The sequence below is a fragment of the Sorex fumeus genome, unplaced genomic scaffold, assembly GCF_029834395.1.
Source record: "Sorex fumeus unplaced genomic scaffold, SorFum_2.1 ptg000063l, whole genome shotgun sequence".
NCBI lineage: Eukaryota > Metazoa > Chordata > Mammalia > Eulipotyphla > Soricidae > Sorex > Sorex fumeus.
This window is the reverse complement of record NW_026606120.1, coordinates 32,528,319-32,554,802: the sequence shown is the minus strand read 5'-3', so window position 1 is coordinate 32,554,802 and position 26,484 is coordinate 32,528,319. Positions and strand designations below refer to the sequence as shown.

General features: G+C 48.9%; 1 protein-coding gene across 5 annotated transcripts in view; it reads right to left on the bottom strand.

Moving 5' to 3' along the window:
* Nucleotides 1-3,432: 3,432 nt before the first annotated feature.
* Nucleotides 3,433-26,484, bottom strand: part of AOPEP (aminopeptidase O (putative)) — a 384,314-nt gene continuing 361,262 nt past the window's right edge. For 2 of the 5 annotated variants that reach the window (XM_056127530.1, XM_056127533.1), the window contains exons 14-17: nucleotides 16,368-16,505; nucleotides 7,280-7,366; nucleotides 5,890-6,034; nucleotides 3,433-3,876 (exon numbers count right to left, since the gene is read on the bottom strand). In XM_056127530.1, the coding sequence (XP_055983505.1) occupies nucleotides 5,894-6,034; nucleotides 7,280-7,366; nucleotides 16,368-16,505 (366 nt within the window). In that variant the 3' untranslated portion in view covers nucleotides 3,433-3,876; nucleotides 5,890-5,893. The remainder of the gene's footprint in view (nucleotides 3,877-5,889; nucleotides 6,035-7,279; nucleotides 7,367-16,367; nucleotides 16,506-26,484) is intronic. The other 3 variants (XM_056127532.1, XM_056127534.1, XM_056127531.1) reach the window with 2 other exon arrangements.

Here is a 26,484-nt window from a genome sequence, read left to right as displayed (position 1 = left end):
TTCTCTCAGGTCCCTCTCTCTACATGACTCTTACACCCACTCACACTTCAGACTTCACACCCGTTCTTGGCAGGCTAGAGCAAATCCCTCCTAAGCCAGTCATGAGGCCGTGTGACAGACCTGATGCCTGGCACTTTCCACCCCAGACCCTGAGCTATCTCCATTGTTCTCATGACACCCAACCTCCCAGATGCCACGTGCTCTGTGTGTGCTAACTATTCTTTATGGATTAGATCTCCAATACGAGTATTTCCAGGCATAAATGTAGACTGAACTGTATTGGGGGAGGAGTCAGCTCTGGCCCCAAAGAACCTGTGTCCGATCCCTGGCACCACTTTACAGGCCAAGGTGTAAACCAGCCAACTCACATCCCGGCCTGAGCTCTGAACAGCCCAGGCAAATTGGCAAGTGGCTGGAGAGGGCCTGGGCCCTGCTTGCAGCTCCACCCACTCCCCCAACCAAAAATAAATAAATAAATAAATAACACACCTGCAGGGAATTTTAGTAACCACAGAGACTTTTTGGTCAAAGCAAAATGGTGCTGGAAAATCAGCTAACCTACTTTCATGGCAATTAAGAGATTTAAAAAAAATACTACGCAGTGTCAGTTTTGGGTTGGCACAGGCAGGTTTCTGAGGTGGTAGTGGTGTGTGTGGGTGAGAGGTGGGGTGTGTATGTGGGGAGAATGTTACCTGCAGACACATGGAAGACTGTTTTGTAAAATAAGAATTCACAACACTCAAATGTGTTAAGAATGTTTCATTGAATTTCTTTGCAGGCTTTCACATAAACTCTTTTTAGCCCCTCTGGTCCTGCTTGGGATCAGGTCAAAGTCTGTCACAGCTCCAGAGACGAACCCCCATCCCCGTGGGGGAAGTGACGCCAGAGGTGGTCTCTGGGGGGATCAAAGCTTCAACCACACCCATAATAAGCCACAGGACACTGAGGGAGTCTTTCCAGGTAGGTCGCAAACCCAGGCATCAGGAACTGGGATAAAACCAAACACATGGAGATAAAAAAACCACACCCATGAAAATACAAACTGCAAAAAGGTTGCCACTGAACAAAGAACTCATTTTCTCATTTCTAAGGGTCCTGTACAAATTACTAAGAAAAAGCCCACTGATTCAGACTTAGGGGTCAGAGATACTGCCTGCAATGATCACAAGAAAAGAAAGAGAACTTTGAAAAGACTTTTTTTTTATGAGCATCATCTGATGACACCCAGCAATGCTCAGGCGTTATTCCTGGCACTGCACTGGGAAACTGCTCTTTGTAGTACTCAAGGAACCATATAAGATGCCTGGATACCTGGGTTGGCCATGCTCCAGCTTTAAAGATTTTTCAAAAATGGTTTTCTGGTATTTGGGCCACACCTGGCAGTGACAGAACTGAGGTGAAAGGTGCTTGAATACATTTTCTCCTAACAGGTCGGACCAAATGAGAACAATACTGCCTAGTGTGTGGAGGGGGGATGGGTGATCAGGTCCTGACACTGGACATGCAGTCACCATGGATAGGGGACTGGGGTGCAGGTTCCCACTAGGGTACTGCATGCACATGGACCCATCAATAAGTGACTAGAGGGTGCACTCAGAGAGCTGAGCCACCGCACAGGTTTCTCCCTCCGCTCTTTGCAGTCCCCTGAGCACTGCTGGACATGGCCCCCAAATCAAACAAAAGAGAATGACCTAGGCCCTGACGCCTCAGCCTTCAGGATCTTCCCTGAACATGATGGTTCTGGCAAGGATGTTCTGCTCACAGCCCCGGGCTACCTTACCTGCATGGATCCAGATGCTGGTGAATGCTCTCTTCCGTACTTATAGCCTGAGTCTGTCCTCTAAAGAGATCTTGCTTCTCAGCACTATAGAAACCTAAAGGGGTGTGGGGGGGTGGGGGGAAGGGGAGATGGGGGCTCCAGTACGGGGCGTGCTTGCAAGGCCTGAAAGGCCCCTCGTGATGCATAGCTAGCTGCCCCTGCAGGGTACAGCCTGCATGGGGTCTGCAACTTGGATTCATTTTGTTTCATGCTCAGGGGTTCAGATGTCAGCGGCCTGTGCCTACTTCCATCCCAGACCCTCTGAGACGCTGAGCGTGCAGGATCAGCAGCAGGGCAGAGGGTGGCACTGCCCTGTTCGTGAGCCAGGCTCCAGGCCAGGCTCAGGAACAGTGTCTGTGGGACCAGGCAGCAGCTCTGCCTGCAGGGTCCCAGCAGGCCACTAGAGCCTGCTGGCTGCAGGACAGATGACAGTGGCCTCCCTCAGAGCAGAAAGGCCTTGTAACTCTCAATGTCAGACAGCACCAGGGCTGTGCCAGGGCCCATCACCTCCCCTCGAATGCCCCCCAACTGCTCTCCTGCCACTTGTAAGCTCTGCAGGAAACTGGGGAGCCTTGGACTCCAGCAGCTACTTGGAGTGACCTTGCCTGAGCCTGACTAACCTGCCACACCCACACACAGCCTCGCCCAGCTGCCGGTTTCTTCCCATGGGCTCCAGCCCTCCCCTTCCCCCTCCCCCGGACACCAGAGGCTACTAGGGAGTGACAGGCCCGAAATGCCCGCAGGAGTCCTGGCGCTGCAGAGGGCAGAGCAATCCCGTGACGGAGCGGTGGACGCTGACACCATCAGCTGTCATGGTGCCCAGCAGGCACAGCGGCTCTGCTCTGGGCAGTTCTGGGCTCAGAGCTGGACTCTCACTTTTTGGAGAAACAAGATTCGAAACAGACCTGAGAGTCAGAGGGTGGCCTGGCCCAGAGGACAAGCTCAGTGATGTTCTGTGTGAACGCCTTGGGGCAGCCACATGGGCAGCCATTAGAGGGGAAAGTTGATAGAGATGCACCGGACACCCGCTCCCATGGAAATCACAGGCGCCTCCATCACACCCATGAGCTTGGCATAGCTGTGGTTTTGAGAGGCCCTGAGGAACCTTCTGGAAGGAGTCACTATGAAGTGACTTGGAAGAACAAGGCTGTGACAAGGGCGGAGCTCAGTCACCCTAAACTGCTGCTGCCTGGCATGGTATCTCTAGTGCCATGGGCCCAGCAACTGGCAGGTGCATGGGAGCCCGCACTGTCCTCAAGAGAACCTGCCAAAGGTGATTCACCAAACCTGGCCCGGAACCTGGTGTGCCCCAGTGCTGGGGGCGTGGAGCTGGGGCTGACCACGTCACTGGGTTCTAGGAAGTGGCCCAGGGGCCGCTTTCCACACAGAGCCCTCCCTGTCATTTTAATTTTTTTGTGAACCAAGGTAGTGTTTGTTGAATGAACTTTGAAAAACATGAAAGAGAGGAAATAAGTGTTCTAGAGAGAATGTGGGCTTCTCCAGAGTAGAAATAAGTGAGCAAAGAAACAGACAAGCATGGTATTTGTTCTAGGGAGAATACAGGCTTGAAGAAACAGCTGGAAGGCCCGTGTGAATTAAGAAGCAAACAGGAATGCAGAACACCAAATCCTCTGCATTTTATTCTGATACATCTTTAATACTCATCTCGCATTTTCACCAAAGACACCAAGTGGACAAAATAATAAAAATATAAGATCAGTAACTTTGTGGCTTCTTTCTGAAGCGAGCCAGTGGATACCAGAGGACACAGACTCTGCAGCAAGAGCATCAACCTGGCCATGTGCTGAGGGCACCTTAAGTGGGTATTTCCATTTTCCTCCTATTTTAATCATCTGTTCAGGCCTAAGAACCGCCTTAACCTCACAGAAGAGATCCATCTCGCTGGTACCACTCCAAGGCAGGGGACTGGGCAGCATTCACAGCTTGGCCTGGGTATGCATCACTGTTGGCGGAGGGCGCCCACAAACCCTGTCCCTGCGACCTCATCCTGCAGTGGTGGTCTTGGGCACACTCAAAGGTTCTCGTTGGGATCTGCCCTGCAAAGGAAACAGTGACAGCACTTACTGCCCCGTCACGATACCGCAACTCTTGTACGGAGAGGCTCCGTGTACCTCGGCTCTGCATGGGACCGTGGAGGGCCAGGCCCAGCCCTGGGGTCTACACTTCGAAGTGCCTGCGTGTGTGGCGCTGGACACATGCCACCTTCCATGCAATGTAGCCATGCCGCTCCCACACGCACACGACATACAGGTGCAGCCTCGTGGCTCTTGCGGTGAATGCCGGCTCCAGCACAGATGAGCAGGAAGGTGTTTTGCTCTCGGGCTCGACTCCTGTTCCTGCTGAACTGAGCCAGTGTGTGAAACGAGAACTGATATCAGCTCAGTAGGCACCGGAGGGCGGGTCCAATCGACAGCCAGACGAGGAGTGGAGACCTGGACTGCAAATACAAGAGAGAATGGCAACAGGGCCAGTGCCACATACACACAGCCTGGCCCCGTGTTCCGGCTGCCTCCCGGGCCTTTATGGACACAAGAGTTTTGCAGCTTTCAACACATGTGGCCTTGGGCCTCTGCACGGTCCTCGTCCTCCAGCATGCCCACCGCGGCCTCTGGCAGCTCACACTTAATTAACCGGCCCCATCTCACCTTCTCTTCAGGTGCAGAACTTAGCCACTGTGAACAAGGTGGAAACCAGTCACTGTTCACCAGTCAGCTAAGCTCTGCACCTCGCCAGAGAGGTCGTCACAGCCACGCAGGCCCGGGAGTGCTGGGAAGGGCCCAGCGGCGTCTCACGGCGACGAGCCGCCAAGGTCGTGGTTGCGTGGTAATCCCTGGCAATGTGATTTTCATCTTAAGTCACAAATCAGCATGCCAGGAACCCAAGCAGCCAGCCAGAGCCGCGGGTGGAGCCTGGCCCGCAGCACGGCCTCGTCCACGGCCCCCGCAGTGTCCCTGCACGTCGGAGTCAGCTGCAGCCATGCCGGGGAGAAGCCGGCAGCCAATCCACAGGGTCCTCGGGCGAGGCTGGGTGGGGAGCTCAGGCTGCCCTGAGGTCGAGGGCACTCTCTGCCCCGCAGTCCAAGTGCATAAACGAAGTGCTTCCTGGCATCTCCTCAGCAACCCCACACGTCCAGAGGAGCCACAGCACGGGCCAGACCAGTGCTCTCCATTCTCTCTACAAGAGGTCTGGCAAAATAAGACACTTAGATCTGTCCCAGGGTAGTAGTCTTTGCAAGACGAAAACACAAGAAGCAAACAAGTGTTCAACAGTGGGTTAAGGGATCACCATAAAAACATGCATTTACAGAGCTGTCACATGATATGGAAATGCTTCCTAGAGATCTGTAACCTATAAAAAAGATACAAAACAGGCAGACTGCAAAACCTTAAAAAAATACCGAAAGAATGACCATCAGGAAAAAAAATTCTTAAATATCATCCCACAGTCCTACTTACACATGTTTATGTATCATTCGCTGCTAAATTACCTTTAAAATGCAAAAATCCACCCTTTGAAACTAGGCTAGAGTGATATGATAGTGGTGCTTGCCTTGCACGTAGCCAAAAATGGCAACTAAGTACTAAGAGCCAGAGGGACAGGCAGAGGTGAAGACACTTGTCAGCACATAGCTGCAGTTAGGACCCTGCTTCAAATCCGGCAAGGCACAGGGCCCGCGAGCACCAGATGTGGCACCCCCAAGTATGACCCTCAAAAATTCTTAGATGCCATGCTAGAACGTCAGATTCCCAGTCACGTCTGAGCAGTCAACAGAGAAGATGCTGGGGGGACTGTGGATGCCACTCCTGGTAATGAGGGGGAGCCTGGTGCGGCCGGAGGGTGGGGTCACACCTGCACTGCATGGGGAGCCTGAGAATCGAGAGCAGGGTGGAGGTGCTGGCAGTGTGCCCTACCTACCCCAGACCTCCTCAGATGTTCTGTGACTCCCACAGCCAGTGCCCAGGACCTGCCCGTGGGCACTGTGGTTGGGCAAGCACCTGCAGGGAATCTCAGGTCAGGAAGAGCAACGGAGAAAGGGAAGGAACAGTCACCTCTTCAGAACAACATTTCAGTCACCACCTGGGCGGAGCCACTGTCCATCCATTTGCTGGTCAGCTTGAAGCACGTGTGAGCTAGACGCTGCTGCCGTGAGTCCTCGCCCACCATCAACTCCCCATAGAGGTAAATGCCCATGGCCTGGGGGCAAAGGACAGAGACGGTGAGGGACGGTGTTCCCCTGCACACAGGCACACAAATACCACTCATATATGCATGCATGCACATACATGCACCACACACATGCTGCAGCTATGTCCAGGCAGCACTTGTGACTAGAGACACAGCACTAGATAAAGTGCGTTTTCAATCACTGTCTCTTTCTCTGTAAAACTCCAGGAAATTCAGAATTTCTGAATCTGTCCTCAGAGCCCAAGGATGCCATTGTCATGGCTGGGGAGCTCCGAGCTCCTGCCCCCTGCCAACACTGGCTCTCATGTTTCACAGATACAGCTGCAGACACTGTGTTCACACTTTCCCCAGGGCTTCCCCCTTGTCCCCCCATCAGGTCAAGGAGCCCCGAGCCCCATGGCTTTGCACCATGCCTTCATTCATCTAACCTGCTCCAGTCTCCTGAGGCCATGTGTTCCGTACTGCAGTACAGGGACGTAGGGTGTGGGGACTGGGCTCATGGCCGGCCCCTCAGGCCCTCTGCTCACCCCCACCCGAGCTGCTCCCCACTACTGGCCGCTGCATGCAGCCATGCTACTGTTATATCCTACAGGCTGCACAGGGCAGGGGCCTCGTGCAGACCTCCAAGGGGCACTGTGGGTGTTTCCAGGTGCTTGTGGGAAAGACACAGAGTCGGGACAGAGAGAGAGTTGGGGACAGAGAGAATCAGGACAGAGAGAGGATAGAGAGTAAGTCAAGACAGAGAGAGCATCGGGGACACAGAGAGTTGGAGGGAGAAAAGTCCGGATAGAGAGAGGTGGAGAGAAGAGTCTGGACAGAGAGTTGAGGACAGGGAGTAAGGACACTCTGTAGGAACAGAAGGAGAGTCAGGGACAGAAGGAGAGTTGGGGAAGGGGTGGATGCTCACAAGGATGCAGCCCTGGGGCCTGCCTGGAAGCAGGTGCAGGCTGTCTGGGTCACTGGAACAGTCCCTTGGAGCTCACACACACCTTCCAGGTGAAAGCCTGCAGGTGTGAGTATGCACCCCAGAAGCTAATGGGGAGTGAGAATGAACTGCAGCTACCATGATGCAGAACCGCACGGGTGGCCAGCATGCAGAGGCACCAAATGGGGCTGGTGAGTTGGAAGGGCGCTGGGCACCACCTGCGTCAGAGGGAGTGAGGGGAGAGAAGGAGGGTGCTACAGAATGTGCCTGTGACTTGGGACACCCAGGAGACAGCACGGGAGTTAGCCTCATGGGGCTGAGCAGCTCACCTGGTCATCCAGGAGGAAGCGCTCCACGTCTCTGTATGCACCCGTGTACTTGTGCTTCACCACCAGCTCACACCACCGGTGACGCACCTGCAGGAAACCAGAGCAAACCAGGAACAGTCAGTCAGTGGGCAGGTTTTCTGCAGCCTGTCTTGTGACCAAGAGCCTTCATGGTAGAGAAAGTCATTCTCCGAAGTGCATAATTGGCTTTGTTTTAAACTTCATTTGTGGGCCTTGGAGATGATATAGTGGGTAGGGCATTTGCCTTGCATGCAGCTGACCCAGGTTTGATTCTCGATAGCCCATGTGGTCCCCTGAACCTGCCAGCAGTGATTCCTGAGCATAGAGCCAGGAGTAAGCCATGAGCACAGCCATGTGTGGCCCCCAAACTTACTTTCTTTACATCCTTAAAGAGGTTTCAGAGGTTTGGCTGATTTTGAACATGGCAAGAGATAGACATGCCTGTTAACTGTGACAGTCACACACACACACACACCCAGCATGTGGGCATCAAGATCCTTCCAACCACAGCCACTCAAGGACTGGATCCAGCCTGCCTCAATCACCATAGAAGCCTTCAGACATTGTGCAGAGACCTCCCTCGCCTTCAGCAGCCTGTGGTCTGAGTGGATGCAAGTGTGTTCTGATGGTCTTGCGCATGTGCTGATGGAACAGGCTGGCATATCATTTCACATTCCATTCTGTTCAACGTTCAACAGAATATGGATCTATTTGCGTGTATTTCTCTCTATTAAACATTTTTAATTACAAACTATTTTCAGCAATTCTACTCCTGGGAATATACGCCAAGGGTCCAAAAGCACATTTCAGGAAAGTCACCTGGCCTCCTATGTTCATTGCAGTACTATTCACGAGAGTCAGAATCTGGAAACCCAAATGCCCGAGAACACATGACTAGATAAAGAAGCTCCAGTATGTCTACACAATGGGATACTACTAGGTTGGAAGAAATTATGAAATCGTGCAATTTGCTGCCACACGGATCTGGAGAGAATCATGCTGAGTGAAATCAGAGGGAGAGGAAAAGACTCAAGTGATTGCTCTCATGTGTGGGACCAAAAGAAAGTTTGAAGGGGAATAGCAAATGCCCAACAGCAATAGAAACAGAGTAGGAGAACTGGTCTCACTAGGAATCTCACACTGGGACAGGGGTGGGGGGATCAGTTAGGGAAGGAAACACTAGGATGATGGGAGAGAGGGAAACTCCCTGCCATAGAGGCAAGCTGAGGGGTGGGAGAGAGACTGGGGACATTGGTGAAGGGTAATAGACAAGCGATTGGTGCTGGAACAACATACACCTGAAACTCAACCACAAATAACTTTGTAAAAATATAAAAATAAAAACGTAGTTTGGGTTTGGGGCCACACCCAACAATGTTCAGGGCTTACTCTTGCCTGGATCTTTCACTGGGAATCACCCTTGGCAGTGCTCAGGGGACAATATAATGTGATGGGGACTGAACCTAGGTCAATTACATGCAAGGCCAGTGCTAAACCCTCTACTATTTCCATGGCCCCCAGTTATGCATTTTAAATCTCTTCTTTTTTCTCCTAGCTTTTATTACCTTTTAAATAGGGAGTCAGTGTGTGTGTGGCGGAACGGGGTGGCTGGAGGAGACAGCTCTCAGGGTGGTGGGTGCCGGGTGGCAACCTCTGAATGTGGGACTCCACGGTGCATCCCAGGATGAGCACTGCATGATGCCTAACACCACCCTGCAGCCCCAGCAAGCAGCTGTGACAACCCCCATAAAGGTGGAGATTCTTACAGTGACCTTGTAACACCCCAAAATGCAATTTCAACATTTTGGTGGCACTCTTATAAATCTCACTGATTCAGCACTGCTGAAACCACACAAGAGGATGAAGGTAAGCACTGCTTCGACCCCTCTGAGGCCTTGGTGCCCTGGGGCGCATCTGTGCTGCAGCTGGTATGGCCTCTGCCTGCAGGTGGGAGGACAGGCTTCGGCCAGCAGTCAGCCGGACAGTCGCAGAAACCCTTCTACCTTCCACAGCATTCTTTCCTCAACAACCAACAGAGTAACACCAGGGCACAGAGCATAGGGTACTCATAAAACTTGCTGAGCGGAAAGGAGTGCAGGGGCCAGAGAGGCAGGTCACACCCTATGTTGTCGGGAGCTGGTCTGAATACTCAGGGCCAAGGACAGCGAGACCATCCTCCTAACTTGGGGCAACCCAATGCCCCTTTGAATGCTTAGCGGCAGGGGGATGGGGGTTTTCTGGGAACTGAAGCTACGGCCTGAAGGGTGGGTGCCTCGTTCCATAGGTGCATGACACGTGTCAGTGTCTAGGACTGCACCAGCGATACACATGTTCCCCAAAACGTGCAGTGTGACCACATCCCAGCACGCATATCTCATTCTCCTTTAGATCTGGCTGTGGGCAGGGATGTACAGCCTCTCAAGAGCATTGCTCTGTAGCTGATGCTCTGTTCGTCACAGCACAACTCCAGGGCAGGAGGCAGGGGATCCGCCCTGCCGGGTTATATGGTGAGGACTTCACAGTCATTATCCACAGTTTCCACTCCTCCTGCTGTGAAATTCTTGGTCACAGGCCCTGTGAATATGCCGGGCCACACTCGGGTGGGTGGATGGTCCAGCGTGTGGGTCCACATGAATCAGGATGGGGGAGGCTATTTCGGTAAAGGGCTCTCACCCACGTGGTCCACTCCCGGGACACACAGAGTGGAACAGGCCTGCACAGGGTGGTGGCTTTTTGCTTCCCCCAGCCCGGGTCTCACTGTACTCAGGGTGGGCATCTGCTTCTGCCCACATATGGCTGAAGTCAGCTAGTCTGTGGGGCACAGTTCCACATGGTTACAACAAAGCAAACCACATCCACACAAAAGAGTGAAGATCACTTCTTGTGTCACTCCCCAAGTTCCACTGATCTTGAAACTTTTTCTCTTACACACACACACCACCACCACCACCACCACCACCACCACCACCACCATCACCATCATCATCTGCACATAAACAGCAAGTTCTTTTTATTGTAAACTACACAAAATTTTTGGGTCTGGTGCTTTGTTTTGTTTACCATGCTGGTGGTACTCCGAGTTGACTCCTGGCTCTAAGCTCAGGAATCACTTCTGGTAGGGCTCGAGACCATATGTAGTACCAGAGACTGAATCTGTGCTGGCTGAGCACAAGGCAAGTTCCTTGCCCGCAGTTCCCTCTCTCTGGCTCTGTATCTGTTTAAAAGAATAAACCAAGTATGGGGTGTGCACTGAGGCTTCTGTCTGTATGTGTGAATCCCTGGGCTTCAGCCCAAACACACACACACACACACACACACACACACGAAAATTAGGTAGATTATTTTTCAGCATTTTTTCCCCTTATTTCTTTATGATTCATGGAACCTCTGACCAGCCAGCCACAGGAGGGATATTCATGATAAATGCAATGCAGCCCTTGCCTAAAGCTAACAAAGACTATTCATCGAAGAGATGACAGCTCTGTTTTTGAAATAAAGGTTTTATGAAGGGAAAAAAAAAACCCATACTGAAGTAACACTGGTTTCCAGCAGGACAGAGACTGTTTTCCAAACTCCTTCTGTCTTAATGCACTGAGCGACTTCACCATGATACGCTCTCCGGGGAAGGTTCTTTGGGCCCTGAACCTAGGAGCAAGTGGCGCATTCTCAGCTGCTGCTCCCAGATAGCTGCAGCAGAGCACACGCACAGCCTGAGCGCCCTTCTCTTCCCAACATCAAAGCACCGAGTGGAGCTGCTGCCTCGTGGAATATGCCCCATGCCCTCTCCATCTGCCCGCCACCCAGTACCATCCTGACTTCTTAGAACTCAAGAGGTCTCACCCGGTCCACACCCACTAACCTGTGCCTGACTAATGTACGTGACATGAGAGTCCCAGCAGCCACGCTGACACACGGTCACTACTGCCACGTCCACTTTACTACCCACAGGCCCCTTCCAGCCCCCATGGCCAGCTCGCTTTAGGTGGGCACTGAAGGTTTGCTGCTGGAGCTGTCCTGTGGCAGCAGCAGACATTGCTGGCTCTAGACATGGGTTGGCAGGACACGCTTGTGTCCAGGGACCCTCAAGGGATACCCAGACGACCCTGTGGCTGGGGCAGTCAGCTTTTTGGCCACTGCATTGATGGGCGCACCATTGGCTTCCTCTCTGAGACTGCTCCGACAGGCACCAACATGAGCAGAAGGTTCTCTGAAAACTTCACAGTATAGGGAGCAGGGGCTGCTTGGAGCAGGAAACCCCACGGCCATGTGTGTGGGTGTGTGTTGGCCGGAGGTGGGGGGGGGGGGGGGATGGGATTTCTGTACTCAGGCAAAGGGGTGGAGCTGCAGAGACTGACAGGACTTGGGGTTTAAGGACACCCGAGTAAACCTTTATTCTCCCCTATCTCAATCTGCTCACTAGAACCAACACATAGAAACCCTACTTTGGAAAGAGCACCAAACTCAGACCACTGTCCCAGAGTCACGCCTTCACGACTGCAGGCCACACCAATGTGGGAGAGGCTTCTCTGAGCAGAATGGGGCTTTCTTCACCTTGTGTTTGGAGACCCCTGCAAGGGCTGGCCTGGCTGCCAGTCTCATCCTCACCATCTGCTGAGTCCTGCCTGCATTGTGAGCAGACATGAGACCAGAGACGACGGTGCCACATGGGTCAGCCTGTCAGTGCTCACTAATCTGCCTCTGGATTCATGAGCTCTGAATTCTTCTTTCTCTTCTGTGTCAGTCTGTCTCCAGGGACTGTATGTGGCCCTGGAAAGGTCTGGCTAGCCCAGGGAAGCCTCTTGAATTTCCAAATATAGGATGGATCAGATAGCACAGAGGCAGGTGCTGGCTTTGCATGCAGATGACTGAGGTTTGATCTCCAGCATCTCATATGGTTCCCTGAGCACCACGGGAGTAACTGATTAATCTGCACAGGAGTGCAGATTAAGCCCTGAGCATCACCAGGTATGGCCTCCAAACAAAATCCAAAAAAACTGTTGCACATGTCTCCAGCTTGCTCTAGCCCTGGTCGCAACCAGTCATCAGACACTTTGCTAGAGGAAATGAAGGGCACATATCTGTGCCTCAGCCCCAAAAGAAGAGCAGTGGCTCCCAACTGCTCCCGACATCCAGCAGCCCCAGAGTTCAGGATCCCTGATGGTCAGGGCTGATCCGGGGTTGTTCTCCCCAACAGTTCTGAAGGCTGAGAAGGAAACTATAGGCTGCTTCTGTGACATACCAGTATCTCTCCACTTCCCATGGTGCAGATGGAGCAATTAGTGGCAAGAGACCACATGACGGCCTCGCACTTGTCCTCAGCAGGGAGTTAGGGAGCCAGCGAGGACCACAGTCCTGTCCAGCTCGTGTCCAGCAGGGGCTGAGACCTACATCCACATTCCAGAAAGGAAACCAACTGCGACTCCTGCCTGCACAGCAGCTGGGGTCGGGGAGGCCCTGAGTCTGCCTACCGCCATGGTGCTGAGCGCAGGATGACACAGGATTGTGGGACATGGGTGATTTCTCTGCAATGACCAGCCATTTGGGGAATCTGGACTGGGAGCAGTTGAGGGCAACATCCAGGTCTGTTTGTGTAGGCACTTGGCCTGGGAACTAAAAGGAGAGCTAAGCTGACAGGCTCGTGAGGGGGGTCACCTTACCTGCCTGGTCTAGCTGAGGGCAGAAAAACAGGGCACTAGGCTCCATGCTGGCTTCGCCCAGTCATGGCCCTACCTGGTGCTGGCTGGGACTGTCCCAGAGGCGGCAGACCAGGCTGGAGGCTGGAGGGTCAGCATCCATTCCACCGACAGACATGGATCTTGTCACCCAGTTTTCATAAACGGTGTACCTGAAAGACCTCAAGCCTCAGAGCAATGGACTCTAGTCTGGAGAAATAGTCACTTTATGGTCAGTCGTGGGGACACACTTCTGTGGACATTCACCCCATGGGATAGTGTTTAATGAGCTAATAGTGTTTAAGAGACCTGTTGCAGGGGGCAGGAAACTGATGACTGAAAAAGGTATCTCAGAAGAAAATGAGTTTTTGTTGCACAAGTTCATTGTAAGGCCAAGGAGACAGTTTATAGGTGGCACCTGACAAGCATGTGGGAGACCCCAGCTCCATATCTGTCCCCATTGTACCCCAACAGAATGGGGACACCTGGACTGGAGCAATAGCACAGTGGGGAGGGCACTTGCCTTGCATGTGACCAAGCCAGGTTCCACTCCCAGCACCACATGTGGTACCTGGAGCCCCATCAGGAGTGATCCCTCGGTGCAGAGCCAGGAGGAAGCCTGAGCTGCCAGTGTAGCCCAATAACCCTTGAAAAACAAACCCCCACCCACTGTCCATACTTGGGGACGAAATTCAAAGGGATGGTGTCCAGCTTCAGTTCCTGCTACCACCCAAGCCTTGTGCAGCACTGCACTGGGACTCCCCTGACACAATCAGGCACAATCCCCAAAGTACACAAAACCCCCCAAACATTTTCTAACTTTTGAAAAACATTCAAGTTCAATGTTGTTAAACCTTTCTTTACTCTTGAGGCAGGGGTGAAGGGGAGCTCAAAGGAGCCTGCAGGGACAGGGTTTGAGCTGGGTTATCTGCACGTTAAGTCCAAACTCTAGTCCCGGCCCCTTCACTGAGCCGACGAGTATAAGGATCGAGGGTAGCACTGATTGTCTCCTGTTTAGCTTCTGTCTTATCAGTTCTGGGCAGGACAAGGGCAGGCCCATGTCCCCACTCTTGATCACTCTCTCCAGGTGATCAGTTGCTCAAGCTCCTTTCTGTTCCCACCAGTGAGGTGTGAGCAGGGGAAGTGGCTGAGATGTGCAGTCCTGTACCACAGAACTCAGTAACATGGTGGTGTCGCTGCAACAGACCTGTGACCCCATGGCTGTCTGCAAGGAAATCCCTCGAGAGTCACTTCACAGGGTTGTTTCAACTAAGCATCCTATACTGCCAAAGCCCCCAAAAGAATGGGGGTGACTCAGGTGGACAGAGTTGAGTCAACATCCAGAACTAAGCCCAAACCCTCAAGATGTTTCCCACCAAACAAAAGTTTTCTCCCATGACATGTGCTGTACTCTGAATAAAGGCAAACAGCATGTCCCACTCGGCTCCTCCTCATTGGCGTCAGAGGCAACCAAGCATGACCACGTGCATTTCTAGAGGATGCTCCGGTTGGTCGAATATTCTCTTACTCTGAGGGACATGCAAGAAAGGTCCTTGTCGGGATGTGTCAGGGCACCATTTAGACAAGCACATGCAGACACCATGGAAGACTGGGCAGTGAGGGGTGGCGGGCACATGCAGCCAGCAGCATGGTGGGGCCTGACACCTTCCTGAACCTGCCCCTCACCGGCAGGGCCCTAAGCCCAACTAAACCACCTCGGAGGGCAGGCCAGCAGTAGCGATGACTCAGTTAGAGCAGCGGGAACATGAAGAATCTTGTGTACCACATGAGAACAGACAAAATTCAGGATGTACTTCACCAGCAGTTGTGCTGGGACAAGTTCACACAGGGTCAGCAGGGGGCTGGACACTGAGACAAGCCAGGTGGCCTGCAGGGCGCACCACCGTGCCCCTCGGGACAGACTGTCCAGCCCCAGTCCAGTGTCTCTCCCGTCCCTCCCACCTGGCCCCTGCACTCTCTGTGGCCTCTCATCCCTGGCCGGGGCTCAGGTGTCACTGAGAAACCTTTCTGGCTAGAGAACCCAGCTGGCACCACAGCAACACTGGGGCTCGTTCCCATGTGTCTGTCCAGAGGCCTGTGTTCTCCCCAACACCCATGCCATCTCCCTAGTCCCTAGCACCAAAGCTGGGTCCCATGAAGGGAGCAAATCTGCCCTTCTCCAATCATCAGAGATCCCACGAGGGTGCTGCTGAGCTCTGACAGCACAGCACAGAAAGCCAGTTCTAGTTCTTGCTCGAGTTCCCCGAGTGCTTAAAGGGCATTCAGAACAGGTGAGCTTGGAGGCTGAGCAAGAGTTAACAGGTGCATGGCCAGAATGCCCTCACCCTCCCTCACTGGCCTGTCGCCTGCCTGTCAAGGGGAGTGCAGCAAGCTCCTGGTTTCCTTATGGGGATCTCTGATGTGTAGAAACATTGTAAACAAAAACAAGAGTTGAAATAAATACCAACAGTTACACTTTGCTCTAAGCTGTATGACATCTCATAAATTTCCAGTGAAATCCAGAATCTATAGGTCTGTAAAAAACAGCATCTGCCTTACCATGTAATCAATATTGAAGAGAGGCCTGTTCTTTACTCATCCACTCTGATGACTGTGAAAACGATCTTCATTTTTACTGAAGATACTGACACTGCAACCACAGACATCACTGTCACTTCGCACCACACATCTTAATTCAGGACAGCCATATGTGCAGGGTGCAAGGGGTCATGCTTGCCCAACTGACATCTAACCCAACACCATTGAGCTTGGGGTTTTCGGTGCTGACGCAGAAGAATGTGCATTCTCCACGTCCATCCTCACGGTTCACACTTTGCACAACAGTCACCCATCACTATTATTGTCTTCTGCATGGGAAACTCAGATATAAAGTCCACAAGACCACTTCCCCACAAGTATCTGATTTTGATTTTTAAATCATGGGTATTAAAATTAGTTTTCATTTCCATTACTCACGGCTCCTCTCCGGTCTGAACTGAGTGCAGATAGGATCCTGGGCTCACACAGCAGCCACTGACTACAGCACATACCATGACACAGCTGCACTGTTTCTGGGCTTTGGGTTTTTGGGACATAGCAGTGCTCAGAGATCGCTCCATGAGCAGCTCAGGAGATATGCTGGCAGTCGACCCGAGGTTGGCCCATCTCTCCTGCCCTCCCCGCACATACACATTTTTAACTGCAAAACCTGCCTCTCCAGTTCCTCATTCCTTTAAGAGGCGTGAGTACATTCTTGTGGCTTAAGAGGAGGAGCAGCCTCAGGATCCCTAAAGGCCGGGGACCAACAGGCCCAGGCTTGCTCTCCACCCCAGCACATGGTCGAAGCTCAGCCAGCAGGAGGCACCATCCCCCTCAACCAGCCTGAGAGCCTCTCTTACCTCCGCATCCTGCTCAGAGAGCTGGTATGTCCTCTCAAGGCTCCGCAGAGTCCTATGACTCAGGGTCTTCTGCTCCAAGAGGTGTTCCAGAAGCAAGACCAGCTGGTCGGGAAGGAGCTGAGGGCAAAACCAAACGGTCTGTGAAAACATTATTCAAATTACGAGAAATCAAAGGCAGACTCATGGGCCATCATAAAGTACACAGAGAGACGCAGGGTTCTTAATCCACACAGAAATGAAAACACTTATTAGTGAACAAACAATATTGGTGACATCCAAGAACTCAGAGCACCTGAGTTCATGGCTATTCTGTGACGTCTGGGTTAGCCCCAGAACAGAACAGCACCAAAATCAATGACAAAAGGCGATACACCCAGTAAGACAAATTATTAATTTCTCCTAAAATCAAGGTTTCAGAGTTCTAACAATTAATTCCACTTTTTTCTATATTTGGCTTTGCTACATCCTTCAAATGCACAGATTCTCCCAGTGAATTACTACAAAGTTTCCAGTCAGGTAGACTGTAAGACCCAAAGAATATACAAAAGTATGCATGGAGGTTCTGTTCTCTAAAGTACCCTCAGATATGTTCCAGAAGCAAGACCCATTCTTTTACACAACACACACACACACACACACACTTTTAATTTTTGAGTATTTGGGGGTCACACCCAGAGGAGCTCAGAAGCTATTCCTTGCTCTGGGCTTGAATGAGCCCTGGCAATGGGTGAGGGATCATATGTGCATGGGTGAGCCGTGTGCACAGTGACTGCCATCACCCTGGCTTAGTCCCCCACCCCCTCTCCTGCTCTGGCATGCTGCTCACTGGTCCCCTCGCTACGCTCCCCTGCATGCGGAAGGCATGCCATGGATACAGCACCATCAGCATCACCTCCTGTACAGAGCAGCCACTCTGGAGCTCTTCCTTGCAAGGTGTCTTCACGATTCGGGTGGCCATCAGCACTGGCCTGTGCATTAGAACTCAGCAGCAGCCCTGAGTCCAGTGGTAGCAGGCACATATATGCCTAGGCTCAATTCTTGGTACCACCTGGCTCCCCAAGCATCATGTGGTGCAGCCTGGGAAGCCCCTAAACCCCCAAAAGTCATTGAAGAGTCTGAGCAGCACGACTTCCTCACAGTGAGCCATCAGCTAGGTAGGCTCCCAGTTGCTGGTGGGGCTCTGGGACCTCAGAGCACTGCTTGGGAGCCCGTGGCATAAAGAACACTTACTAATTCCCTCCATTATTGTTCCACACGACATGGCTCAAAGCCCCATCTATGAAAGCAGAACGTCACTGGGCACAGCCCTGCCGAGGTAAAGTAGCACAGGGAAGGGAAGTGCGAAAAGAAAAGCACCAGTGAACAATGGGGCCTGCTGTCAGGTTCAGCGCTTAGGAGCTCATTTTTAAGAGAGGCTGCAAGGTAAGTTACTGGAGTAAGAAAGTCACCTAAGTAAGACAACTACTTCTTCCTCATCTCTGTTTTGTTTTGGGTCACACCGGCAGTGCTCAAGGTTCTGTGGTCAGGACTCACTCCTGGTTCTGTGCTCAGGGTTTACTCCTAGTTCTGTGCTCAGGGCTCACTCCAGGCAGGACTTAGGGGTCCATATGGGGTGTCAGAGATTAACCTGGGGCGGCTGCATAAAAAAACAAGTGTCCTTACTGCTGTTCTGTCTCTTTGGGCCATGCATGGTCCTCCTCTTAGGCCAACTGGTTTCACCAATTACTAGAACTCCAGCTCAATACTTCAGGACTGTTAATAGGGACTCTAATAGAGTATTTGCATCCAAGCTGGTCCATCTCTTGTTGCACTGTTCTAGCAGAAACTTTTTGGGGTGACAAAGAAACAGCTGGAGAGGGCTCCCTAAAAGTTTCTGTCCTCTCCTAATTTCAGCAGCAGCATGTGTAAAGCAGAAGGCGCCGGCAGTAAGACAGACAGCTGAAATGGCAGGAGTCACAGTCTCTGAGGAGCTTAAGTGACTTTAATGGGAGAGGGGCGAGTGGGTGCACGCAGAGCAGGCATGCTGAGCAGTGCAGATGCAGCCATGGCTGATGCGAGACACACACAAGAACATTCCTCTGCAGAGTGTCCCTCTCCCTCAGTAAACAACTTCTGACCATCTGGCTTTCATCTGCAATTTGGGACATTTCTCATTTCCAGACAATGAGAAAAGTAGAGAGAAATCGGTGATCAAATGCTATTTTACTACAGAGACAACAAAGTTAATCCATCAGCTTTTTGTTGAGACAAGCAAGGAAACATGCTGTAACTTTACATGAGATTATAGACCCTTGAAAAGAAGATATTAAAGCAAAGATGCAGTTAGTAGCTCTGCTTCGTGCGGAACATGTCTCTTTGTAAAATAAACATTTACTCCCTATTAAATCACCCAATGATGAAATGGCAGTACGACGTAATAGCCCAGAATGTTTGCAGAGTAGTGAGACCCTTCATTGGTGAGTGTGCTCAGAGCCACCCGGTAGCACACGGCACCATGGAAGGGAACTGGGTGTAGGTCATTTTGCTCCCACCCACATGGAAATATAAAGAAACTTCTAAGCCGACCATGTCTTCATAAAGCAGTGCCGCAGAAAATACTCCAGAGCAGTTAAGGAAAAACAAGATTCCCAAGCACAGAGAAAGCACTCCCTTAACCTGCCTTTTCTCTGACAACTTAACGGTGCTCATCTCTACAGCTCGCCAGGGACAGAAACTTCCATCCTTCCCTCAGACTAGGAGCTCAGGATGGAATTATTCTTTTGTGCATATGGACAGTAGTTCAGTACTTAAAATGTGTCTGCTTCAGAACCTTGATAAAATAGACCCGAGTGTCAAATCATGTGAGACAGAAATCCTCAGAGACCCATGAAACTCCAAAACACACACACACACACACACACACACACACACACACACACACACACACACATGCGCGCGCGTTGCTAAAGGTTAGCCAGTACAAATAATACAAAAGCATTTGTTAGGGATCTAAAGTCTACACTCTCACCAAGTCTGGAGGATTCTACAGTTGCTAATACCCAAACCTTCTGTCGGTTTAAGAGCTGAGGCAGGCAGGACAATGCTGAACGGGATTTTAAAAGACTTTAAACAGGCTGTTGAAAAGAAAATACGAATTTTCCAAATCTACCCTATCAGCCTGTGAACGCACAAAGAAAACGAAATCTTTTCGAAACTTCCAGAAAGCAGTTTCTTCCTCCTGTCTCAGGGTCTCTCCCTCCTGGTGCCCAGAGGCTGCCCACACACCCTAACTGCACCACCATCACATCACCACCACCACCACCACCACAACCACCACCACCAGCACAAAGGCTCCCACAGTCAGCCTGCAACCCCCTTTTCAGAAAAAAAAATACTCAGCACCCTCCCCACCCAGAAATCAACCCCTTCAGAATAACAAATAGAAAACGAGCCTTCCCACCCCCCATTTGCAGCCCAGGCCAGCCAGTGCCCTCTGTTTCAGCCAATGTCAGAACTACTGACCTTCCCTGGCAGGACATCAGGACATGCTGACCCCAGGCCCCTGTGCCTCTTGCGTCTAACCCTGCAAGTCCTTCCTCTGAGCCCAGCAACCTCTGTGTGAATGCCCTATGCAAAGAAGGAGCCAGAGAGGCCCCAGCAAATGACAGCAGAGTGAGTTCTATTATTACCCCATTATCACTCTGGGATCTGTGCCTGAAGGAAGCAGGCTTCCTCCCTGATGCCATTTCCTTTCATCCAGGCTGGAGACTAAAAGCGATCAATGGCAGCAATGGTATGAGGTCACTCCATTTACAGCAGCAGGCCACCGCCCGCCTGCGCTTTCCGTCTGCCATGCACACAACCATCAATTCTTCCCAAAAATGGTTAAAAAATGCTTAGGGAGCATTCTTCGTTGAGAAAAACATTCTCGGCTATATTTGTCTATGCTGCTATGGCGGGAACTGTTTACACTGAACAAAAACAGAAGAAATGTGGGGGGACGGGGGAGGGACGGGGAGAAAAATCTCAGATTCTCCTGGATGCTGGAGACTTGTTGGCTGAAATTTAGCAGAAGCAGAATTGGAAAGAAAGCTGAATGGGCTGACCTCTGAGAGGCTGAGCAGACAGTCCCCTGGCCTGCAGCATGGCACAAACACAAGCAAGAGTTCTCCTCTGTCCCCTGGATTCAGAGAGCTTTATAATATATGAATTTATATCCTACAGACAGAAAATGCCTGGAAAAAAATACCCCACCCAGTGGGCGAAAAATCTGCCCAGTCCTCCCCACCTACAGGGTTTATCTGCAGGCTCTCCCCCTACAGGATGAGGACTCATCTGCAGGTGCTCCCCTGATGGGGAAAGGACTCATCTGCAGGCCCAAACCAGGCCACCTTTCAGACAACACTTGAAACCAAGAGAGGACTCAGGGAGTAAAAGTCTCCACATCATGGCCTCAAAATGAACCTGAGGATGTCCCTCAAAAATAGGGTCCTCCTTAATGCAGAACCCAGCAGCTTGGAGCAGAAAAGTGAACGGACTATGCGTTGATCCAGCCCATCAAGTCTGCCGGAGGGGAAAGGGTGTTGCCCCATTCGCCCTCTCCTCTCTGGAAAGAAAGATGGCGGCCACATGGGAGCCTTGTGGACAGCAGGTATGAGCCGGGAGTGTGGGGGCGACTAAAACCTCATGGGAAGGGGGGCGTTTCGCTCCGCCCTTCACGCCCTACCGAGGACACCAGTTGCCCCTCACGAGCGGCTCTCCAGCACGGCCACGACTCCAGAACACAGAAACCAATTTCTTAACTATCTGACTTTCAGTAGAAATACTTCCAGGGTCAATAGGTAAAATAGCAGAAATCCAAAACCAACATTTAATTCTTGAACCCAGCTGTAGAAAGCAAATCACTTCACAATGCTTTTTCAGCATGTCTGATTTGGGGGGGGGGGGGGTAAACTCTAAATAATAGTGGTGAATCTTTTATTGAAACAATCTAATCAAAGCGGATAGAGTGTTAACTAGAATTCATCTGCCTCACAGGGACGGGGAGGGGTGGGGGGTGGGGTTTTATTGGGGTTCTTCATGGGAAAAAATAAGTATTGGTAAAGGGAAATGTGTTTGATATTTGCATGACTGAGACATAAACCTGAAAGCTTTGTAACCTTTCCCACAGTGATTCGATAAATAAATAAATAAAAAAAATTAAAAAATTAAAAAAAAAAAAAGATACATCAGTAAAAAAAAAAAAAAATAGGGTCCTCACCCCCTGGTGCTGTGGGCTTGTCCACCGCAATGGGCTGATGTGGTCTCCACGTGAATGTCACACAGCGTCTTCTTACATCTCTTTGTAAATAAGATCTTTATGTGGCAAAGTGATGCTTAAGAACATGTGCCCAGGGAGTGTGGACAACTAGGATATAGGGAGTTTAGTCTAAAAGATTAAATCATGTAAAGGAAGAACACAACAGAAATAATAGGAATTATTACCGGAAAGAAATGAAAAACCTACAAAACCAAGCCACCCTTTACAGCACCAATGCACTGACACATTTCAAATGGCCAAATTTAAAAAGACATCTAGATGGGGTGGGGTGGGGGGAGAACAGGTAATTACAGTTCACATTATTGTGGGGGGGTGGCACATATTTGTCAGCAAATGTGAGTTCTTAAATAATTAAAAGTGAAAATGAATTTTCTTCAAAATAAGCAATCAGATGCATTTGTCCATCATTATCAGTTGTTTCTGGTTATCAAGTCTCTTCAGAGAGAATATTTGACAGATTAGAAAAAAATGCTAACAAAAACTGTAATTCATTTCAATCACAACAGCATATTCACTGTATTTCTGGCAAACAAATCTAAAAGCTACCACTGATAAACACGGTGTGGTTGGGTCACTTCCAAAAGTGATACCACAGCCACCGAAACAGATACAAGCATTAGCAAATAGTTTCTGAAACAAGAAGTAACATAAAGAATTCTCATGTTCCAGACCATAAGGGTCAGATTTCCATGTGTTAACATTTTCCTGATTTATGCAGTTTTACTCAAATTAAATGAATCTGACATAAAGTCCATTATGTAAAACTTTAAAAAAATGTAATCCTCTTATCCACTGAATTTCTTACAACACACTGATGGTTTACATTATTACACATTTTGGAAATGAAGCTTCTGTAAAATCAAATTTGAAATTTTCAAGAAAAATTTTTCAAATTTTCAAAATGAAAAGTACAGTAACAAACTATTTTTTAAAAAAACAAAAACAGGATGCATTGAAGCAAGAGAGATGGTATCCCCCAAAGACTGGGTAGAAAAAGTTGGAGGTTGAAGGATTGGGGACCACTCCTGGTATGCTCCAGGGACCACATGCAGTACTGGGATTCGAACCACTGTCGTCTCCGAAGACTCATACAAGGCAAGTGCCTTAAGGTCTGTGCTGTCTCTCTGGCCCCTTTGGAGATTTGTTTTAATCCAGATACTTTAGTTGTTCAGTTCTGAAGCGTTAGGGTGTACCTTGAGAGCTTTTCAAAGCACAAAATAGGCAAATGTAATTTTAGATGCTATTGACAGTCTATCTTCAATATAATTATTTTTAGTACTTTGCTATGTTCTTTAGGTAATTTTAAAAACTCAGTGTGTTGGATGAGAGAGGTAGTAGAGGACCCCTGGCATCTGATGTGATCTCTTGAGCACTACCAAAAGTGATCCCTGAGCAGAGCCAGGAGTACACCCTGAGCCAGGAGTAATATCTCCCTTCCCCAAACCCCCCAAAACTCAAGAGAATAACTGTCCTTACACAAAAGCATTGAAGCTTACATAAATTTAAATTCTAGTTTATTATAATAAGCTTAATCATATTTTGGGGTACATATTAGCACTGCACTGTCCTCCTGTTATTTATTAATTTGCTCAAGCGGGCACCAGTAACGTCTCCATTGTGAGACTTGTTACTGTGTTTGGCATAGTGAACACATCACGGGTAGCTTGCCAGGCTTTTCAGTGCGGGCGAGATACTCTCGGTAGCTTGCTGGGCTCTCTGAGAGGGGCGGAGAAATCGAACCTGGGTTGGACGGGTCGGTTGCATGTAAGGCAAACACCCTACCCACTGGGAATAGCCCAGGAGGTACATATTATGTCAAGTAATTGTGCTTAATACTTATCATTCTTTCAAAAACCCCTCATTTATCATACTTATCGAGTACATGTTACTATCTTAACGCACCAGTGTACATTTTTAGTGTACTTCAAACAAAGAATTTAGCTCTCATATTACAGAATATAACTTGGATTTCTAAAAAATAATTTTTAAAAACTTTATAAGTAATACTAAAAGAACAAGAATGACATGGATTGCTTGGGATCTCCATGTCTGTCTCCTCTACCTGAGAATCCACCAGGCCAGTAACCGCAGAGGCCAAGGCAGACCTTCACATATCTGAACCATATGTCACTTGTCACTGTCCTCCTGTTGTTCATCGATTTGCTCAAGCGGGCCCCAGTAACATTGTGAGACTTGTTACTGTGTTTGGCAAATCGAATACGTCATGGGTAGCTTGCCAGGCTTGAAACATATGTTCTTCAAGAAAACCGTCACTCAAAAAGAGCACAAATAGGGCAGTCCACTTACCATGCAGGATCAACAATGCATGCCCAACAAAAGGCTTGCTAAAGTCTTTCCAAACAATTTTAAATAGCTGCAGTATCAGAGAACAGTACTTTTAGAATTTACGGTTTTTCTAAAAATAGAAATTAACATCTTTTCATTTTCTTAGAATTTAGAACACTTGTTAATAATTCACTTAATAAGTGATATATTTATTTGAAATACGAGATCTTGTTATATATTTAAATTGTAAATTCTAGTTGTGTACTAATGCTTTTTATACAGTCACTTGAAAGTTTGATTAGAGTCCAGCAGATGAGAATACTTTGATTCTGAAAATTATTGGCCAGTTCTGGATAAAAAGGAATAGTATGCAACTACTAAAAAGAAAGATTCCTGTAATCTGGTAAAATGGCAATAAAGTGCCATGGGATGACGAAAAAGTGAAAAATCAGAAGATAAAATGCAGCTGAATTTGTGTATGAGACCTTCTAAAAGTATATAGAAAGACTCAAGAACTCCTGAGCACATTTTTTTCTAATTTTCATGAGTTCTATCTTTAAGTTCAAGCTTTTTGAAAGCATAGCTTAAAAATATTCCCCAATAATTTATTTACTACAGAAAAGATCTATTCTATGAAAAACATCGACAGTGCAATTGAATCTAAAAGCACTGTCCTGTTTACATGATTCAAACCCCATGTTGCAGAGAAGTGTTGGGCCTTGGACTGCAGTGAGCATGGGCAAATCACAGAGCATCCAGAGAGCCATCGCAGTCCCTGTTCCAACAACATTTGAGAATGGCACAGACCCCGCCCAGGCATTCTAATTCCAATAGCTCTGTCTTATTATCATGAAAGAAGACCTGGTTTCTGTGTGGGCAACACAGATACCTTAATAATGCTCCATCTTCCAAGTGCTTTTACGTAGGAAGTAACTGCATTATGCTCCAAATGTTATACTGTCATTTACAAGATGTAAGCTATTTTTAGAACAAACTTTTCCCAAAAGAAGTATCATTACCTGTAATTTCATCCAAACCCAAAGTGTCTTCCTATTTCTAATTTCCTGTATGTAAAATTCAATGGAGTGGGATTTATTACACATTTAATACTTTTAGTAACTAACTTAGAAACGTCTCTGCAGTGTACAGCTGCATTTATTGTATACAGCCCGAAGTTTCTGATGAAAAGTGATCTGTAATATGCATAAAATTAAGGTGTTCATATGCACAACCCATCAGACTTAACAAATAGCAAGTCTTAAATATAGTTTTCCCTCTAAATTACAAGTGATTAGCATATGGGGCAAAAAACTTAACTGAAAATACATTCCTCAGAATCTTATGAATGAAAAATAGGATCCTCTGAAGTATAACTATGTTCAAACAGAGACTACTTTCTTTTTTGGTTTCTAACTGGTAGGGGTTGGCAGTGCTTCTTGGTCTGGTGCCTAGGACAACCATGTGGTATCAGGGATCAAGCCCCAAGTTCCCATAGGCAGAGCATGTGTACTGATTCTCTGACTTATCTCCCCGGCCCAATAAGGTACTTCCTTCTATTTCAGTGCTGGTGGTGGTACTGGATGAAACACTGCTTTATGCATGCAAGATACAAACTTTACTACTGAACCACAGAGTGATCCCCAACTACATGTTTACAGTAAGGGACTCCTTCAGACTGGAACCCAGCCCTATCCATTTTCTGTACCACCAGGCCCAACAACCAAATGCTCAGCAAAAGTAAATAAAGATCTTAATGTCCGACATATTAAGATGAAGTAAAGCAGTAAAAATTACTGTCAGAATAGCTGCTGTTCAACAGTGATCTGAGTAAATCCACCAGGAGAAAGCATTCATAGCTACACACAAGAAACCAGACTAGAGTAGGGTCTTGTTTCAAAACCAGGACAAATCCAAACAATGCACACACTTAAGGATGCCACTACAATGGTAGCAAAGAATTCTCTATAACTTTCGTTTGTTTGGGGTTGTCACACCTTGCAGTGCTCAGGGTGGTATAAGCACCATGCTTGGGGGTGAGTCACTGCTACACTGCTGGTCGAACCCAGGCATCCCACTGCAAGGCACATACGCGTTCTCTGCCTGAAATGCTTTTATGAAAACTAAGAGATTAAGATTGCCTGAGAAGTTGTGTCAACACATCTTGCTAACTGAAAGACTTCTCCTCTAAAAGGGCAACTGTCTGGCATAGAGGCAGGGGGAGGGATACTGGGGATACTGGTGGTGGAAAATGTACACTTGTGGAAGGATAGGTGTTTGATCATTATATGACTGAAACTCAAAACATGAAAGTTTTGTAACTGCAGTTATGGTTATTCAATTAAAAAAAGGATAAAATTTTAAAAAATATAAAAGTAAAACATTGTAATAAAATATAGAAGGGGGGACCTCGGGGAGGGCTGTTACTGAGCTTTCCAGTTTCCTTGTTAAGACTTTCTTCTAAAGATGGTTTCTTTCCCCTAATTATGAAAATTAACTTAAAAATAAAAGCTACACAAGCATTGTAGAGGCACT